The 19975-nt window shown below is 47.9% G+C and overlaps 2 protein-coding genes across 2 annotated transcripts in view; one reads left to right on the forward strand and one right to left on the reverse strand.

Moving 5' to 3' along the window:
• Positions 1-2243: 2243 nt before the first annotated feature.
• On the forward strand, positions 2244-14235 carry ATP1B1 (ATPase Na+/K+ transporting subunit beta 1; the record flags this gene model as incomplete). The annotated part of the gene is made up of 5 exons (XM_029085524.1): positions 2244-2372; positions 9527-9682; positions 10452-10636; positions 12527-12607; positions 13270-14235. Coding segments are annotated over 5 exons (818 nt in total), but the record flags the coding sequence as incomplete, so codon positions are not given.
• Positions 14236-14269: 34 nt separating this feature from the next.
• The window catches only part of NME7 (NME/NM23 family member 7), a gene marked incomplete at its 5' end in the record, with an annotated part of 73962 nt that continues 68256 nt past the window's right edge, over positions 14270-19975 (reverse strand). Inside the window, one exon of the mRNA XM_010170284.2 lies at positions 14270-14807. Within this exon, the coding sequence (XP_010168586.1) occupies positions 14775-14807 (33 nt within the window). The remainder of the gene's footprint in view (positions 14808-19975) is intronic.

Consider the following 19975-nt stretch of genomic DNA (forward strand, 5'->3'; position numbering starts at 1 on the left):
CTGCCCTCCCGGCCGCCCTCTGCCTCGGACTTCAGGCTGGCTCTTCTTTTTCTCCCTTTTCTCTGGATAAAGGAAACTGCGCTAATTTTACCTCGTCGAGAGAGAACAATTGGCTTTTAGTGCCTCTGCAAGAAGGAAATGGCTCCATGTGCATTTGAGATTAAACGCTATGATGTGTTTATTAGGTGCTGTACAAATAGCACTTAGAGGCTTTTAGCATTTTCTTTACGAAAATAGACACTCTTCCCGTTGCTGCCAACCGCAGCTGGTGTGCCACACTGGCGATGTTGGATCCGGCTGCTGTTGTAACGGATCAGCCAGAGGTGCCACATCCGGAGCCGCCAGCTTTAGCTCTGGCAGGCGAGTGGACTAGAGCAGCTTCTGCCGTATCTTTACGTGAGCAGAATTGGGTTGTGCGGGTGTGTGAATAGGTATTTTCTGCTCCTGAGGCACCAGGCAACTGCGCAGTGCTTCAAATGCGGAGGCTGAACCAGGTCCTTCTCCCAGAGTGCCTGTACCTATCTGCCTAGGACTGATTTCCATTTGTGGAGTCGATCTGCAGACTGATGATCCAATTCCTCTGTTATAAACCAACCTGTTGCAAGAAGCTTTCTCGTTCAACCCTGTCACACTTGGTTGCTAGACCTGCTGTGTGTTTTCTGAGTCCTAGGAGTGGTTTTGACCTTTAAGGTGTCTTTGGCGCTGAGAGCATCCTGGCTGGGAACCTGATTAAATAAGCTACCTCCCAGCGTTTGCCTTTTGATGTTACAAAACTCAAAGGCGTTACGCTGCAGACAACAGCATTAGTGTTTGGTTTGTTACAACAGCACCTCCTATGACCGTGCTCTGGAAAAAATTTCCACACGTCCCTGACGTCACAGCCATTTGCTTTACGCTGCCTGGATACCAAAGAGTGCTTTTAACTCCTGGAGCACCATGCTACAGCACCCAGCTCTGCCCACCAGCCCTGGCTGCCTCCCCTGCCTGCGGAGCACGTGAGGAAGACGAGGATGGAGTGCCTTTCTGACAGTGTCCTTCAGCCTCCATGTCACGGGCTGTTCTTCCTGCTGGCCTGTCATAGACTTGAAAAGAAAACAACCGCAACTGCCTGCTTTCATTGGGAGGCTTCTCCACTTCTCCACTGATGGAGCTTTTTTACAATGGGGTTGGGGATGGAGGAGGAATATTTCCACCTACTGCTTCCTCCCAGTCCCTTGTAGCTGGTCACTTCAAGTCCGTCCTTCAAATAAACCACCTCTCATTTGTTTGCAATTGGATGAGGACAGTCTGAGATCAAGCAGACTATTTCGAGTACTCCTTGGCCTCTGCACTTGCCTGCTTGCTCCTGCAGTCTGATGAGCATATAGTTGCTTGCCATGGGCTGGCTTACCCTTCTGTAGGTGGCCTGGTGGTGCCTAGTACGGCATGTTACTGTGCAGTTAATCAGTTGAGATAATCCTTGTAAACTGGTAACTGATACTCAGAGTCTGATCCGTGCTGTGTCTCCAGGCACATCTCCACATGGCCCCCCCGCCCCAAATTATTCTAGGCATCTCCCTTCAGACCGAAATTAAATTCAGCCTTTCATTATTATGAAGTTCACTTTTAAATGGATATAAGCAGTGCTGGAGTGCCTTTGTAGACATACAAGGCTGGTAAATCGGTGCTACTGTGACATGTCTGGGTGCATTCCTACATTTGAGATTGAGCATTGGAGATAAATTGGGCCCGTATCCTGCTCCTGTTGCCTTTAGTGAAGGTGATAGCCGGAATTAGTAGGAGAGATCAGGCTTTACCACTGCTTGTAACCCTGAAGGTAATGCTCACTGTAGACTCTCCTGGAAATAGCTGTGAGGCCCAGAGCTTTGTGGAGTGGGTGTCATGTGGAGCACACCCATAGTACGGCTTCTTGCTGTTGGGCGCTTGCTTCGCTGCAAGTCTGTCAGCTGTGGTAGTGTGTGGTGTGGTAGTGTTGGGCCAGCCAAGGGATCCTGTCAGATATGGAGGAATGTGGTTTAATCTTCATGCTTTACAATCCCAAATCCTGATTCATGGATTGCTAGGTTCTCAGGGGCTCATACTTCCAGCCTCCCAAAAGACCAGTGACTTATATTTTCAGGGCTTGCCATCCGAACTCGGTGTGCTGGGCTCTTGTTTGCGCGTGGCAAAGGTTGGAAATTTTGTCCTGAAATGTGACTGCTGTGAGGGCTTGATTTGATTCCTCTCTCTGTTTTCTCTTGCAGTTAAGATCCTCCTCTTCTATGTCATCTTCTACGGTTGCCTGGCAGGTATATTCATTGGGACCATCCAGGTGATGTTGCTGACTGTCAGTGAATTTGAGCCCAAATACCAGGATCGAGTGGCACCTCCAGGTAACTGAATAGGAGGCCCGTGTTTGACTTGGTGCAAGCTGTTCTGGGGAGGCGGGTTGGTTACTCACCTCAAGAAGGAGGGTGAAATGAGCCTGTCGTTGCTGCAACACATATTTGTAGGGGGTGGGTATGTTCTCAGCCTTCTGTGTTAATAGTACTGGGGCTGGAAGGCAATCCTGCTAGAATTAAAGGTTGCATCACAATAAATATGCCTCCTGTCTTGAGAGGAGCTTGAACCTGGATTGCTGCTTTTCCCTTCCCTTAAACTGAAGCAGTGGGCGTGAGGCTAAAGTGCTTCACCTGGGAATGAGCTGTATGGAAAAGCTGGGTTCAGGTTTTCTTTCTTCAGAGCCACTGTGTTCCCATGGGTAAGTGAAGGGACAAAGGTAAAATGTTAGCTTTGTCTGTGAGGCTGGTGTGCACAAGGAGAAAGGGGACCATACCAATTCTATGTGTGCTACTGAGTTGTGTTGGCCAACACTGAGCTCAACGTGTGATCTAGAGGAGGTGGTGGCACTTACTAACGGGTATTTCAGTCAAATGTGTCCTGGGAGGTTAAAAGTGGGTCTTGTTGCTGATGCATGACCCATCTTTACTGGACAAAGTAAGTCTTGGCTCAAAATGCCACTGATGGCTTGAGCTGTGTGTGTGGCCAAGCCTGCCTTGGTGGGGGCAGTGGAGTAACCAGCCCCTGCTGCAGGTTCCCTGCTTGGCCTGTCCAGGCTCTGCTGTGCCTTGGTGGGGGCAGTGGAGTAACCAGCCCCTGGTGCAGGTTCCCTGCTCTGCCCGTCCAGGCTCCGCTGCGCTGTCTGATTCCGGCTGCAGCCAGCGGCTGCTCGGAGCGTGGCGGGGGAGCTGCGCAACTGCTGCTTTCCCACATTACCAATGACCTTGAGGCTGCTTGGCACTGGGGATGGTAACGATCTGTCTCCAGTTGCTCTGTAAAACAGTTCAGAAGCTTTTAATAACAGTGGTATTTAAGTGACAATTGTGAGGCTGATGGCTTGTGGCTGCAGAAGTTGGCTCTGGCATCAGGCGGTGTCTTACAGCCCCTGTCTGCAGTGCTGTGCTGTGATTATTCCCCGCTCCCTCAACACAGGCAACGTTACCATCACCAAATGGTGGTATATCTCTGCAAAGAATCATCTTTTTCAGAAAATTGCTTTTCCACCAGCACTTTTAAAAGATAGAACAGAGACTAGAACTGCTGTGTCAGTGTGGCACTTCTCAGTGCACCTGTATGGCTGGGGTAAATGCTGTCTAAAGCGCTGAAAGTGGCTGTTCCCATCTCTGCAGTGGGCTCTTGTCATTTGCAGGAAAGATTAAACTGATACTGCCCAGAGCCCTTAGCTGCATCTGAAAAGCCAACATGGCTAATGGGGGAGTAGTTATTTTAATAATGTGTTTCTCCCCGGCTGAAGCCCAGTGGTCTCACCAGACGTGAAATAATTAGTGAAGAAGCCCATGGATCTTGGGTCACATCCAAATAGACCTGCTGCTTAGCCTGATGTCACATAATTACTCATTCTAGGTAAACTGTTTGCTTTCTGTGTAATAGCAGTTTGCAATTCTAATTTGAAAGTGACTCTGTGGTAAAATTTCTGTGTAAGATCTCAGCCTGCAGAGGCTTTTTATTAATCTCTTAATTGCATACTGCACCAGTTTTTCTGGGGCTTATCATTTTTTTTTTAACCAAAGAAGGGAACTGAAATTCAAGATGCTCTTGTAGTGTATTCTATGGAAATCAAAATGGAGGAAGAATGAAAAGGTCATCAGGGATCATTGTAACGGGCTGTCAGGGCGTGTACTGAAATCAGGGGGAATAAAATGCAGCTCCTTGAATACACGGCAGTCAGCAGCCCAATAATCAAGGGGTTTGAAGCAAGCTGTAATGGTACATGCATACAACTTGAAGGAGATGTTTACCAGTTAATAGCACAGTGTCCTTTGCAGGGCATCATGTGGCAACTCTTGTGCAGATGTGGACAAGCTGAGGGGTAAGGCGTGGCGGGGGTTGGCTCAGTCTGTTCCTCATCCTGTAGCACAGCAGCCGTTAGACCACAGGAGCTGAAAATAGCCTTTAACGTGGGCTTTTGGGGACTGACTGGTGAGTTGCTGTGTTGGGGGGTCAGCAGCCCCTCTCTTCTCCTGCTGTGTAGGGGGGGTCAGCAGCCCCTCTCTTCTCCTGCTGTGTAGGGGGGGTCAGCAGCCCCTCTCTTCCCCTGCTGTGTCGGGCTCCCACCTGTGCTGCGAGCACAACTGCTCTTCTGGCAGAGAACACGCGGGTGGGCATGTTCACTCCTGCACTTGGTGAGCATTTAGCTTAAATTTTCTCTGATCTGGGACCCCTGTATCAACTACATGAAACAGGGTGCTATGCAGTTCTAATTCTTGATTCTTGAGGGAAGATTTGCAAGCCAAGTAAGTATATTGGCAGCTTGATAGACCCCTGAATCTTCTAGGAAGCTAGAAAAACTGATTTTATTCTTGTTACAATGCTCTGTCCTTGGGCAAGCCACTGCTCTGTCAGCTCAAAATGGCTGGGAAAGGGGAAGCCATGCTTCCCTGCAGGATTTGCAGGAGAACATGCTGTAGGGACTGCTACATATCATTCTTGTTCTGAACTACAACAGATTTCATACCAGCAGCAGAACCTGCAGGATGTTCTATTGAGTTATTGACACAGGTATAACATTGAAAGCCATCAAGTGCTATTTTTGGAGCCAAGTGCCATTCCTATGCTAATTGGTTTCTGCATTGAACACGACAGGAGTGTTACACAGGGCTTTAGCTTTTTAGAGCTGAGTTTTGTACCTTTCCATGGTACTTTTCCTCCTCTTTTTGTCTTGGGGTGGGGGCAGGGACAGTGCAGTTCACCTTCTTGTCCAGCTTTGCCATTGTGACAGCCCCAGCTCCCAGTTCCACATGTGCTGCAGGCTCGGACTCCGCTTTAAGCGCAGAGGACTTACCCTGCTCATAAGGAAGGATGAAGATATTGCCTCTTCAAACACAGTGTTTATAAAAATCGCTGTGCTGTTCTCCTCTTCCCCTTCCCCACCCCACTGTGAATTGGGCTGTGCATCCTGCCATCTTGTGGTGTGCGCCCTGTGGAACACAGTGTCCTCTCAGCTGGGCTGGCCTAGCGCTGGCAGCTCACTCCTGCTGTTTAAGTGGCAGCTGGAAGGAGGAAGAACCCCTGCTCAAGCCAGGAGATTTCAGGTGTCACTGCTTCAAGTGCTGCCTGGCCAGTGAGTGTGTCATGGAAAAGGCTGCTCTGGTGTGTATTCCCCACTTGGCTTATGTAGCGTGGATGGCAGCAGGGAGGTGGGAGGAAAGCCCCAGGGAGTTGTATGCCACCTCCTCTGAAGTTGCACTTTTCCACTTTGGTCTCTTGTCTCAGCTCCTATGTTTGGAAAAATCTCTGACTCTCAAGCTCCAGAGATGTTACCTGCCAAGCAGATTTTACTGCGTTTGTAGAGAACTTGCACCTACTTTTTGCACTTTGGGGATGAGGTAGAGGGTGACTGGAAGCTTGGCAGGACATGGCTTGGTACGGAGGCTTTTAAAAGTCTATCCTGCTTTAGTGAGCTGGGGAGGTGGTAAATAGAAATGATGTAGTGATCTCTCAGTTTGTCATCTGTGTCATCCCAGGAGTGTTCAGACTCATTCTGAACCAAGATTACGTGGTACTTGGAAATGAGCATTTCATGATGAAGCAACAGTGGTCACTATGGACTTACACAACCATTCCTAATAACAAGCCTGACTTCCCACTTCTAGTTTCTTCCTCTTTACCCTCAGGACACTTCTACCTGAAGTCTTGCTCTGGTGGCTTAGAGTGATAAAGTCTGTGGAAATTCTGGTTTTTAATGAAGTTGAATAAATGTGACTTTTCATCTGCAGTGGTGTTTTGGAAGTGGAACTGTAGCTGAAAAAAACCCAACCAATTCCTTCACATGCTTTTTTGTTTTAGGTATCTTGGTACATCCCCAGAGTTAGAAAGCCAACAGAAGGTGGTGTCTGTTACCAAGTCAAGGCATCACTCATCATTTATGTGGACAGTGTCAGTCAAATGAAGACAGTATTCATATTTCCTAGCAATGCACCCAAAAGCCAGTTGGGGAAATTGTCAGAAGTAGTTTGTCAGTATTTTCTTAGCAATAAGTTACTTTATTGTTCCATGTGTGAACAGCATCACCTCATGACACCATGGGGCATTGCTGTGCTAGTAGCATGAGGTGCGGAACTGTGGCAAGTAGATCATAGTCTGAAGATGAGGAGAGGATTGTCTGGACTCCTGGCTATGAAAGCACTTGAGGCTTTGTTTCTTTTCCTCTATAGGGCTTGCTCATCAACAGTTTCCTCATGTCCATGAGGCCTCTAAGAGGCTTATTCATTCCTGCACTTTATTTCAGCCCCATACTTCCCCAGGTGTTATCGCATGGTAGGTAACACTGCAGTGGCTCAGCTTCAGTTGTTGTCCCTACTTCCTTCATTTCCCCTAATGGGGCTGAGAGAAGGCTTCAGAAGGGTTATGGGAGTGTTCTGCAGAGGTTGCCTCCTCTTTTTGTACCAAATCAGCACCCTTTTTTTTAATTGCTTAAGAAGGGTTCAGTGACAATTTGCTCTCATAACAGTATTGAAGCTTTTATTTTGGCTATGGGATGCACAGATGGAGAACAAAGAAGGAAATGACAGATCACTTGTGTCTGGTCAGTTGCAGACATGAGAATACATTTTTAGTTGGGTAAAGTTATTTTCATAACAAGCCTTTCATCTTCACAAAGATGTTTCCTCACTTCATAAGTGCAAAGACTGATCTCTACTTTGCTCTTGTCCTGAACAAAGAGAGCACCTGCTGTACCAAAGCACAGGCAGTCTGATTCCTCCAAGTACCTGTAAATGCCCGAAGATTGGCTGAAAGCAGCTGAGCTGTGGCCACAGGCTGAGTCTTACCTGTCAGGAACGGTTGTTCTCCTGTGCTGGCCACTGCAGCAGCTGTACAGAGGTGCTGCTCTGCAAAGATTTGCGAGATGGGGATGCTTTGGATGGGCGTCTGTTCTCCTGACCAAGTCACTTCTCTCATGGGTAGAGCACTGGTTTTGGACTGTGTGTCAGGGGCCAGGCTCTCCTAACCAGAGAACAGAGCTAATCTGCTCGGTGGCTTTCACACACCACTGACCTTCCCTTCATCTCTGCCATGCCTGTCTGGAGGCCTTTATGCTTTGCCTTGGACAAGACAAAAAACAGGTGGAGAGTTCCTTGATTGTAGAGTTCCTGAGGAAAACTATATAGCTTAACTTATAGCCTGACTGAAGCTTAACAAGCCTGGCTGAGCTTTCTGGAATTTTATATTTATACACTTGAATGCCACACCTGTAACTTGAACTCTGGAAAAGGCAGACCCAGGAGTGAAACCAAGGCCTGGCCAGCATTCACTGCAATTCCAGATAGCCACTTCAAGTGACTCTGAGCCTATTGCTTCAGCTGAGGGGTAACATGAGGAGGGTTCAGCAGGATGGGACTGAAGTCCCCTTACTAAAATTGAACCCAGCTTATTTATTTTATATTTATTTATAACTGTTTGTGAAGCAAAAATGCAAGTCATTGCTTGAAAAGGGCTTGAAAGCCACTGACTTGGGAGTCATACATAATTCTGCTAGTGGAGTACTAAGCTGCTTCTAAACTTTTAACATTCAGCCTGGTCAGTTTGTACCAGAGGGAGTTTTGAGCGGTTAAAGCTGCTTCCTGGAATAAAACTTGAAACCCTGAGCTACTCACTGGATGTCTCGCTATCTTTGGCTACTAGGAGCTGCGTTTAGGGGAACAAAGCTAATCTTTGTCCTGGGTTACAAATTCCAGCTCAGTGGGTAGTGGGGGGGTGGGGAGTGGTGAGCTGGCTTGAGGAGGGACTAAGCAGAAGCACTAAAGTGGCTTTGGAAAAATTGCTGGAGTCACAAGCTCCTGTGGGTTGGGGCCAGCCAGCTAAGCTGCCTGAGTTCTGCACCAGGGGAACTTGTTGGCAAGGGGCCTGTTCTGAAAGCTGTCAAAGCCAATGCTGCTCCCCTGCTCCTTTTTCTTGTTCTTGCTAAAATAAAGATGACAAACTGAACAGAAGTCAAGACCTCAATAATTACAGTGGCTGCCACAAAGGCAGCGTGAACTCCGATTCCCATTACTTAAGTTTAAAGTGTTAGCCACGCATCAATGCATTCAATTAAAATGTGACCTAAACATTGCTTGGGAGCAACTATTTCCAAGTCCCACAATGAAAAGCAAAGGGGTTGGCACTTCTCATCATCTGTAGCCATCACTTGTATCAAGTCCCTTCTCTTCTCCATGCATTTGTTTTCTGTTCATCCTCCTAAAGTCAAAAGTGGAGCTGATTCCACAGCCCAGAATCTGGGACAGTCCTTTAAACAACTCCATGTGTGGTGGTATTTCTTGCTCACCTACTCAGTGCTGAGCTTTGGATTAGAGAGCTCAGAAGGCTGTTTCTGCAATCAGAAGTACCTGCTTATGGAGTGAAAAGACCAGAGAAAGCGATCAGGCTGATGCTTTTTTTTACTGAGTGAGAAAATGTCTCCTGCCCTGCATCCTGCAAGGGAGACTACACAAAGGCAGTGTGGGTTACAACCAGGAGAGACCATCCCTGGCTTGGGGAACCTCTCATGCTGCATTGCGAGGGTTCATGAGTGGACACCTCTGGTGTGATTTGCAGACTTTCAAGTTAACATCTGGGGGAGACATGCATAAGAGTAGCTGCCATGGGACTTTAGTGTGTGTGGTTGGTCTCTCACAGAGAGTGTCCCTTCTGTCCTTGGGAAGGAGGCAGAAGTGGGCAGGGGACCTGTGGTTGACTGTTTTTCTTGAGGAAAACCGTGACTTACAGCCTCCCTTCTGGATTCTGTGATTTTTATCTGCTCAGTGATGCAAACATCATGATGAATATTCCAGACTGTTGTTAGAAAGAGGAGATAAGAGCCCGTCAGAGCCTCCCCTCTAGTGACCTTAAGCTGTTTTGTGCAAGTCCTGAAGTCTGAAATGTAGAAGTTATTAGAATGAGTTATGTTCTTGGTGTGCATTGCATTGCCCAGAAGCTGTGCAACTCCGAGGTGTACTTAATGTTCTCTTCCTGATTTTGCTTTTCTTAGGACTGACTCAAATCCCCCAGGTACAAAAGACAGAAATTTCCTTCACTGTCTCAGATTCCAAAAGTTTTGAACCGTATGTGAAGAACCTTGAGAAGTTCCTAAAGGACTACAGCGCTGATCAGCAAACTGAAAACATTGTGTTTCAGGACTGTGGGGGTAAGTCTCGATTGTTTCCTGCAGCCGAGGGCTCTGTGTCAGGTCCGTCAGAAGCTGAGCCTGAGCAGTCGTGGGCTCTGTCTGCGGCTGTTCCTTTTATTGCAGCCAACGGCATGTTGGTAAACTGGCAGGCTCTGGTTTCTGTCGTCTGGCTGCTCATTAGATGATGAGTTGGGACAGACCAGACTTGTCCAGGGATGTACCTAGAAGCTTATTGTAGAGGTTACAAGGTTGGGAACTCCCAGATTTCACTTGGAGAAAGCTGCAGCTGACTCTAAAAAGCACGTGGCACTGACCTTACCCTCTCTGAAAGTTACGGGGGTTTTACTGATGACTTTGCTAAAGCCAGTGTCGGTCCTCTTGATGCAATGCAGCAAAACATCTGGGAGGTATTAACCTTCACTAGATTATATGTACTAATGTGGAATGAGACAATCACCTCATAATTCGTGCGTGTAAAATCTGAGGGGAACCTGCTGGTAAAAGCTGCCAAAAAATCTCTGAGCCAGTGGATTACAAATGTGTTTGTTCTGGAAGAATCCTCATTAAAAAAAACAAAACCCCTGCAAACTTGCTGATCTGGGAGCAGTCAGCACGTGGGGGGTGGCTGGGTGCAGGCCTGTGGTTTCAGCCTGGAGAAGGTGATGGCACTTACCTGTTCAGATGAGGGGGAAATCCAAACAACGCAGCAAAGCAAAAGCGTTGCTGTTCCTGACGAGCAAAGGCTCACGTTGCATACGGTTGTGTTTTCATTCCCTCACCATGACAGACATACCGACCGATTACAAAGAGAGAGGACCATATAATGATGTCCAGGGCCAGAAGAAAGTCTGCAAATTCAAACGTGAATGGCTGGAAAACTGTTCTGGAATAAACGATCCCACCTTTGGGTACAGGGATGGCAAACCATGTGTCCTCGTCAAGCTCAACAGAATTATCGGCTTCAAACCTAAGGCAAGTAACTCTTCCCTTTCTAGCAGAAGCTCCTGACAAGGAGAAGGAGTTGGCTGCAGATTTGCTGCGCCTGCTTTTCTGTCTCTGGAGAGAGATGAGTGTTAAAGCTTCTGCAGAGAAGAAGTTGTGAGACAATTTGAGTAACTGGCTTTAAAAATATGTTTAATTAAAAAGCAATGAAAACTGCACACCACAAGCTGGGAACAAGTAGCAATGAACCTCACAGTGCAAACTTCTGGTTCTTTATCTGTTAACTTCCAAGCCTGCTGACTGAATTGCTCTCACAGGGTATTTTCTTCAAATGGTAAAAGCAGTTTGAAGTTCCTGTCTGATTCCATGGGACTGTCCCAGAGCGACTCCATCTGTAGTAAGATCAGTACATTGTGTCATGCCCCGATTTGCTCCGTTCTTTCCTCAGGCAGTGTAGGGTTGCCTGCCTTGCCAAAACCACTTAATTACATGAGGTCTGATATTCATATATTCACTGTTAGACTGACACATAGTCCTATGAAGTGTAAACTACACCTGGGAGTCAGGCACAGCTCTTCCTGCAAGAACGGGGAGGAGATCTTTAGGTTATTTAATGCAGTTTCGCAGATGTCTCAGTCACGCACTTGCTCTGTGCTGCACCCCAAGGCACGTTTGCAGTAATGCTGAAGGATATTAAGCTGGACAGGAACGGCTTCTACTTGTAGTTTTTTCCCCAGCACATATAAATGCCAAAAAATTCTCTTAAGAACTCTGTGGTAAAGCACATGTTATTGAATAACATGACGTGCAAAACCTGCCAGTCCATCTTCTGGATGGAAAAGAGTGCAAAGGGTGTGCTGAGCCCCCTCGCCACCATCCGTCGGTGTAGCCGGGGATGGGGAATGGGGCTGTCCAGCTAACGAGTTCTGAGGAACATTTTTCTTTGAAGGGAGCCTGCCCTGCGCTAGAAATGGGAAATGAGAAAGCAGTGAGTTGAATTTTGGCTCATCTGATCCAGGGTGGAAACAGTGGGTGCGTTTTAGCCGGAAAAAAAAAAGAATGTGCCGTGCTTGGTGTGAGGTGGTCGTGGGATGACATACGATGCGCGTGTTTGATGAGTGGGGAAGCGAAGGGTTTGGTGTGTCCTTCTTTGTCACAGAAGAGCTCCAGACTGCATTAGGCAGCAGGGTCTAGTGAAGGAATGACTTGACACGTTTCATTTAGAAATGATGTGTACCCAAGGCAAGATTTGTTCCCCTCGTTCCACGCTCCAGCAGAGACTTTGTAGCACTTGCGTTGGGCAAGGTGTGTGTAAAGCAGGTCTGAGACCTGCAAGGTGGTGGAGCAAAACTACAGCACCTGTTAAGGGACCAAACACCAACATCAGGGAGGTGGGACTCCCACCTTTCCCTGACATGCTCAGAGCCTTTGTCCTTCGGTGTAGGTGATGTTGGAAGTTCAATGCCAGGGTGTGACTGCTGCTCTTTGTTCTTCCTTGTGCATTTCCAGTCGCAGCTGCGCTCCCCTGGCAGGCAGGGAGGAAATCCTCCAGCAGTGCGTCTCTTCCTCCCGCTGCCTGGGCTTTGCACACACAAGCCCCACTAGCTGCCACTCTGCTGTGACACGCACTCCCCAGTGTGCCATGCCATGAAATGGAAAGCAGCCTGATCTGTTTGCTTTGGTACCAGGCAGAACAGGCAGCAGCTCTGCTTGGGTTAACTTCCCCAGCTTCTCCTTGTGTCATGCTGCGTGTCTGTCCCAAGAACCACCACCAAGAGCTGTTGCCCCTGAAGCTGAGCCAGAAGGGATTCTGGTTGATGGCACGTGCTCGGTGCCCACTGAGCTTTGCTGCCGCGAAGGTGCTGCAGCTGCAGAGAAGTGTCCAGTGTGTAACATCCCCCTGTTTTGGGTTTCTTCCAGGCACCAGTAAATGAAAGCCTTCCTCCAGAGGTGATGGCAAAGTACAACCCCTATCTCATCCCTGTCCACTGCACTGCCAAGGTAAGTTGAAATGAAATGGAGCAGAGTGGGGAAGCTGCAGGGGGAGACTGAGTCTCTGTCCGAGTGCAGACAGCTGGGCTGGGTCTCCCTTGGGCTGGGTCTCCCTTAGAACAGGAGTTTCTCAAAACCTCGGTGGTGACAAATGACAGCGCTGCCCTCACAGGGAGGGGGAGAAGCAGGGCCAGACAGCAAAGGGGGGGTAGCCTCAAAAGTAGCTGTTCTGCTTCTGAGTGCTGTACTGGAGCTCTTCAGCAGGGATGGCTGAAAAAAAGGTCTCCAGGGAAGGGGTGTTCTACTTGGCATTGTAAAAGCAGCTGAGAAAGAGCAAACTTTTTCTTTTTTTAGCCACAGATAGTGCATTGGTGTGACAGGAAAATGTGGTGACTTCTGCATGTGTAAAGAAGTGGTTGAGTTTTAAACAAAGAACAGTCCTCTCCTGGCTGATGTGTGCTGGGAGGTGCTTATTGCGTAGCTGCTGGTGAGGCAGCGTGTCACTGTCCTCGCCACCATCAGGACTGTCCTCGTGCTGTCAGGCTGAGGATCAGTGATGACCAGAGAGGTTGCAGTCTTGGTGAAAAACAGATGCTGCTAGGGATGAGGGCTGCAAAAGGTCAAGTTTGGGTGATTGTCATTGTGTGTTCTTCCTTTTCCTGCCTCCCTAGAGAGAGGAGGATGCAGACAAAATAGGCACGGTGGAGTACTATGGGATGGGTGGCTACCCCGGCTTTGCCCTGCAGTACTACCCCTACTACGGCAAACTCCTGCAGCCGCGGTACCTGCAGCCGCTGGTGGCCGTGCAGTTCACCAACCTGACCTACGACATGGAGGTGCGCGTGGAATGCAAGGCCTACGGGCAGAACATCCAGTACAGCGACAAAGACCGCTTCCAGGGACGCTTTGATATTAAATTTGACATAAAAAGCAGCTGATTGTAAGCACAACTCTCTTCCCTCCCTCCTCCTAGCCATTGAAAAAGGTTTAAAAAAAAAAAAAAAAAAAAAAAGGAGAACAAAAAAGAGAACCTACTAGTCTTGAACAAACTGTCATACGTATGGGACCTACACGTAATCTATATGCTTTACACTAGCTTCCTGCATTTACTAGGTTAGAATGTAAACAAAGTGTAGCAATAGCGACAAATATTTATTCTACTGTAAATGACAAAAGAAGACAAAATTGAGCCTTGGGACATGCCCATTTTTACTGTAAATTATGATTCCATAACTGACTTGTAGTAAGCAGTGTTTCTGGCCCCTAAGTATTGCTGCCTTGTGTATTTTATTTAGTGTACAGTACTATAGGTGCATACTCTGGTCATTTTTCAAGCCATGTATTGTATCTGTTTTCTACTTCTTGTGAGCAAAGACTTTGCTGTCCAAGGTGTAAATACTCAATGGGACTAGAACTGGCATGACACTTCTCATTATTTTGTTCCTTTTCAGAGAAAGGCCCACCTGTGAGACTATATTTAACAGCACTCCATACGGCTTCTGACTTTTCTGTGGTGTTAGGGTATATTTTATTTGGAGGGGTGGCAGGGGAAACTAACTTAAGTGACGTTGACGTTCAAGAGAGTAGATGATTGTGTACTGTGCTTTGTAGCGAATGCTGTCTCTCTCTCTCTCTCTCTCTCTCTCTCTCTCTCTCTCTCTCTCTCTCTCCACCTTTCCCCTCATCCTCCAGTATGTTGTGTGAGAGACCGGGTCAGACTATCACTCAGTGATAGGCATAACTCTTTGCTTTGTATATTTTCTTTTTCTTTTCTTTTATTTCTTTTTTTTTTTTCCTGCTGGAGGCATCGCACACTGTGGTGCTAATGTCTTTATTGAATGTTTTAACCATTTTCATGGTGGAAGAATTTTATATTTATGCAGTTGTACAATTTTATTTTTTCTGCAAGAAAGTGTAATGTATGAAATAAACCAAAGTCACATGTTTGAAAAATAAATCTTTATTTTAAACTTTATAAAAGCAATGCAGTACCCCATAGAATGGTGTTAAATGTTGTCTAAAGTGCAAAACTCTATGTTCTAACATGTAATAATAGCCAGGAGTACAGTGCTCTTGTTGATCTTGTATTTCAGTCAGGTTGAAACATTGGACAAATAAATGAATGAACACACTGTTCTGCGTGCACGTTTTTTGCGTTGGGTGAGGATGGAGGCAGTTAGCTGTCCAGGATCTTGAAGAAGTACTGCACCTGTTTGGAACAGAAAATACATCTTTATCATCCCCAGAATGTCTCAGCTGAAGGTAGTTGAAATGTGCACTGGGATTGCCTTAAATTGCTGCTCCCACCTGTGAGCAAAGGTGTTACACATCAGCTCTAGGACAGCCTGGGTTGGAGTCTGTTATTTGTGTCCCCCTCTCCCTGAGCTGCATTAGAGGCTCCTGTGGCACATGGGCCCCTGGTCACACCAGGCAGGAGCCCAAAACATCTTCAGTGTATTCACCATTGCTGCAAGTGCTCCTCTGGAGCCACAGGCCACACACGGGCAGTGACTGCACGTAACAATGGTTTCTCTGCTGTGGGTTACAGCATCCACCAGCAGAACGTGCTGCAGGTTGGAGGGGAGGGCACGTGCTGAAGTCACAAGCAGAAGAAATGGGTTTCACAGCAGTGACTTGTTCTGCGTCGCTGCTGGGCACAGGGCACAGGGCTGAGAGCAGGCTGTGGCCCAGGGGCTGCTCTGACGTGACGAAGCCTGGCAGCTGGCTTCCTGCACCAGTCAGGATGGCTTTCTGCTGCATGACACAGATTACCAGGGAGAATTTCTCCATGTGATGTGACAAAACATGACTATCCTGGAGCAAGCTGCTCGCTAAAGCCTTCCTCATGGGAACGCAGGCTGCGGGGAAAGCAAGCTGCTGCACTCGGTGCCACTGCTAGGAGGAGAAGCAGCGGTAGGTGCGCTGTGGCGGGTGGGGTTCCATGCTATCCCCAAGGAGCAGGAGCTGGTGGAAATCTCGCCCTCAAGTGTTTCCTTTGCTGCTGTATGTTTATGGTAAGGCAGGGATTTAACAAAGATGCTGTGATTAAAGCACTAAAATACAGCCTGAAGGCAGCTCCACCTGCACAAGCGCTGTGGGAAAGCTGAGCCACTTTGGGTCCCAGCAATTGGCGGGGGTGCTGCTGCCACCATTTGGGGCAGGGGGCTGCATGGCTCAAGCTTTGGTAGGATCAACTGCCCCTGTAATTAAATTTGTAGGTGCACAGCCTGTGACACTTAAAATAAAAATAAATCCACCAACCAAAGCCAATTATCCTCCCAACGGCTTTGTTTATAACAGACCCAACGCACGGTTAGATAATTTATTTCCTTTGAATTTACTATGAGTGCAAAGTCCAAGCATGAGTTAGTAATAAAGATAATGGCTTATTCCAGGGGCTGGGACAAACACCATAGAAAACATGATGCTTGTGTTGGCTTCAGTGAGCAGTTCATCTACTGCACCCCTCGTACTAGCATGTGAAATAACACAAAACCAAACCTGTGTACCCCCCACCAACACTTCCCAGTACCAAATCAGTGAAAGCAGGCTGGGCCCTGCTGATCACTAATTAACCAGGCAGTAACGCAGTAGCTGCCCCGGCCACACACCCTGCACCCACCCACTGAAAGACCCAATTCATCACAGGCCCCAGGACAGCTCTGCTATCAAAGGGCTGCACACCACCACCCCAAAAAAACCCCCCACAACCCATGTGGCCTGACTGGCCCCTCCCCTCTTAGAAATACTGCTGTAATTTGTCAGACTGAGTAGAAATACAGTATTGAACAACTGCAGGATTGTTTTGTTTTTTAAAAAACCAAACACAACAACAAAGACAAAAAACAACCAACCAAACAAATAATAATAAAAAAAACCAACCCATCCCCCAAACCGCACACGCGACAAGCCGGCGCAGCCTCCTGCCCAGCCAGCTCGCTCTGCGGCACCAGCACTTTGGGTACACAGCAGAATTAATACTAAAATGACCTCTCACAAAATGCTGCTGGCACAGCCTGCCTATGAAAGTGGCTGGTCAAAAGCCTTTGGGGTAGGAGTGGGCGTCAAGATGTGATGTCTCATCAACCCAATTTAAAATTAGCATTATTTTCAAGATTTATTTATTTATTTATTTATAATCTGTGCTGTATTGCCTGTGTAAAACCTCTTCTCCTCAGGAAGGCATTGCTTTCCTTACTGCCTAATTGAACATTACATTATAAACTGCCAGTCTGAACATGTTGTTCTTTCTGCCAGACTGGCTCAACATAGTTAAGTATAATTGTAGCCATTAAAGTTAATTTTATCTCCCTTGTTGATACAGCACACCTGCATTTCAGGGTTAGAGACACACACAAAAATACTAATAAAATAAAAAGCAAAGAGACACACACACACACACACACACACACACACTTAAGGACAAGACCCTTAAAGGCTGCATCTGCACCAACACTCGCTCACACACACACACCCCAGCGACCAGTTTTACAGCTCCAAGCGTTGGCACTCGGGCTTCTGGTCCCAGTTTGGCCGAGGGTGGCTGGCCAGCTCGGGCCAGGCACAGCCCTCAGCGTGTGCCAAGAGCAAAGAGAAAGGCCAAGCAAGCGCAGTGGGGTCTGCTCCCCTGTGGGCAATAACCCTGGGTCCAGCCTCAGCCCGGGGCACTGTTCCACCCCGGCACTGGGGCAGCTCCCACTGTGTCCCATGTCCTGCCCCACCTTGGCCACAGCAACGTGGCCACCCCAGGGGTTTGCCCGTGAGCCGCCCCTGCAGCACCCATGGACACGGACGACCGCTGTCCTCACCCAACTCCTGCTCGCTTGCTCTGGGCAACAAAAGGCATTGCGCTGGTTTAGTCCTTAAAAGCCCCTGATTTTGGGCAACCGATTTTCCCAGGCCAGGCTGAACAGCCCCGGCTCACTTACAACCTATGGAAAACCTCTTCCTCCTCCATTAGCTGTTATTGGACTGCTGAAGACCCAGGCAGACTGCGCTGGCACGGCTCAGGCACCAGAACAAGCACACTTTGTGTTGTATAACATGCAAAACTAGGTGCTGGTATGTTCTCTTTATATATCATTATCTTTATGTGGGTCAGCTGCCACCCAGCTCCCAGTAAAACCAGTTAAGAGCTGGCATGTCTGTGGTACACAGAAAGGATTCTTCTCTCCAAGAACCTCATCCTCGGGAGCACAGCAGTGCTGGACAAGAAACACCAGGCAGCAGGAAATAAGGGGCCATCCCTTACCCCACTCACCTGAAGAACCAAAAACCAAAGATTTCAGCACTACCCAGAGGTTTGGGGTGTCCCTGTCTTACGAGGTCCCTGCTGGAGACACAACTCAGTTCCCAAAGCACCAGGTCCTTTTTCCAAGAGGAACCAGGACTTGGAGGTACTTGCACCGAGCATCTAAACAGGGGTCACGTATTCCAAACCACTCTGTATTTTAGGAAATACAGTTCCTCTCCTTCCCAGGGTCTGAGTACAGTATAAACAGCAGAAAAGGGAGCCGTGCCTGCACAAAACTGCTCAACAAGCCTCACAGTTGACCTAGGGCAAGGTCAGCTTCTCTGAGCCCAGCACACCTCTGGTCTCTTTACACGGCCCAAAGGTGGCAGAGGACAAACCCACACCAGGAACTGATCTGAAACCAACCAAACACATTTCAAATGATGCTGACATTCAGGGGCGCTCACTCCTTCCCAGGGATGAAACAGGATTAAATTTAACAACAGAACACTCCTTACAGCCCCCAGGAACCATCTACCCACTTTACAGCACGTGGCTCCAGCTCCTGTACAGGGACAAATAACAATAATGCTCAGGAAGTCATAACAGGTGAGTAACTGTGACCTTCTGGCTCTGGCCCTAGAAACTGCTTGGCCGAGGAGGAGCCCAGAGCTGCTTCAGTTCCACGAAGTTCTGCTTCACTCACACACGCTCTCTGCAAAACTCACGTTAACAAAGTCAGCCGCTCCCTCTAGGAGCTTCCATGTGTTGCTGAAAAGTTTCAGGAGTTGATACAGCAGGCAATAACAAAATCCAGCCTAATGCCCTGGGCTGAGCACAAATGATTATCATCTGAACAATGTGTGCCCTAAGAGCATGGAGAGGTCAGACCAAAATAAAAAAAAAGGAATAAAATCAAGTGAGGCAGCCAATCTTCCAAGGGAGAGCAAAAGATCTTGGTAATAACACAGGACCCAGCGCAGGCACAAAGTGCCCTGAAAGTCTCAAGTGTAAGAATTACAGACACCTACAATTTAATTCTCCTTCTGCCTAGAAAACAAAGGAAAAAGCAGTGCTGATGAGAGGTGCCAGCTGAACAGTTTTGGAGTCAGAGCTTTTGCCTACATAAGGACAGACCAAGGTACACCTTGACTGGTACCAGCGTATCAGACAGGCAGTGTTCCTGCCACCTCGCCTCAGAAAACCCCGGCACTGAAAGGGGGCCGCAGCGTTCATGGTCTGTTCCCCTCATTCCCTTGGGCTGGTCAGTTTTTGGTCAGAGACCCTGTCAGTATCATTCGTGGCAGAAGCAAGGGGGCTGATGGGGGGACATACTAGGAGGAAATATGCTGAGATCACAGGTTCACTTCTCATCCATCACCAGAAAGATGACGGCAATTTCAGTCCTTCCTCATCTCTGTCGAACCAAACCTGGCAGCCAGGAGATGGGAGGCTTTCTCATCCCTGTATTCATTTACAGCCTGCCAGTCACCTCTGTGCCTTTCATGCAGCTGGACAGACACTCACCAGCCCCCTCTCCCCAAAACCACCCCTAAACTCGATCTCCTTGGTTCAGCGTAGCTATCCAGGCCCATGATCCAGAGTGTCTTTGCTCACCTGAAGTTTCGGCATCAGTACAAAATAACGCTCTCCCAAAACACTTGGGTCTTGTCATTTTTACAGGTTATCTCAGTCTGAGGTCACTAGCAGGAACCACAAATCTCTCTTTGCCCATTAATCTTGGTTTGTACATCAGCATGAACCTGCTGACTCCGTTACCAACACCTACCGCGCATTTCAGCTCCAGTTCACTCGGCTGACTCACGCGACTAACTCATCAGATTAACACACCCAAACCCCATGGATTCAGACCATCGCAGCCACAAGCAGCTCAAAAATAAAAATGGCTGTCAAAGAACAGAGTCTACTCACTCACTGTATTATTTGTTCTGAAAATAAAGAATTACTTTCCCACATGAAGCTGAAGAGGGTTTAGTCCCAGAAAAAGGGAGAGTTAGTCACTCCCTGTCAAGCATCGTGCACTGTAAGAAATAAAGCCGCTCATTCTGCCCAAGGCAGAACAACTTGAGCACGTGCTCTTCAACTGTCCAAGTTAATTTCTGAAATCCAGCTGGGATGAAAAC

The sequence above is a fragment of the Antrostomus carolinensis genome, unplaced genomic scaffold (genome assembly GCF_000700745.2).
Source record: "Antrostomus carolinensis isolate BGI_N321 unplaced genomic scaffold, ASM70074v2 scaffold12676, whole genome shotgun sequence".
NCBI classification, from domain to species: domain Eukaryota; kingdom Metazoa; phylum Chordata; class Aves; order Caprimulgiformes; family Caprimulgidae; genus Antrostomus; species Antrostomus carolinensis.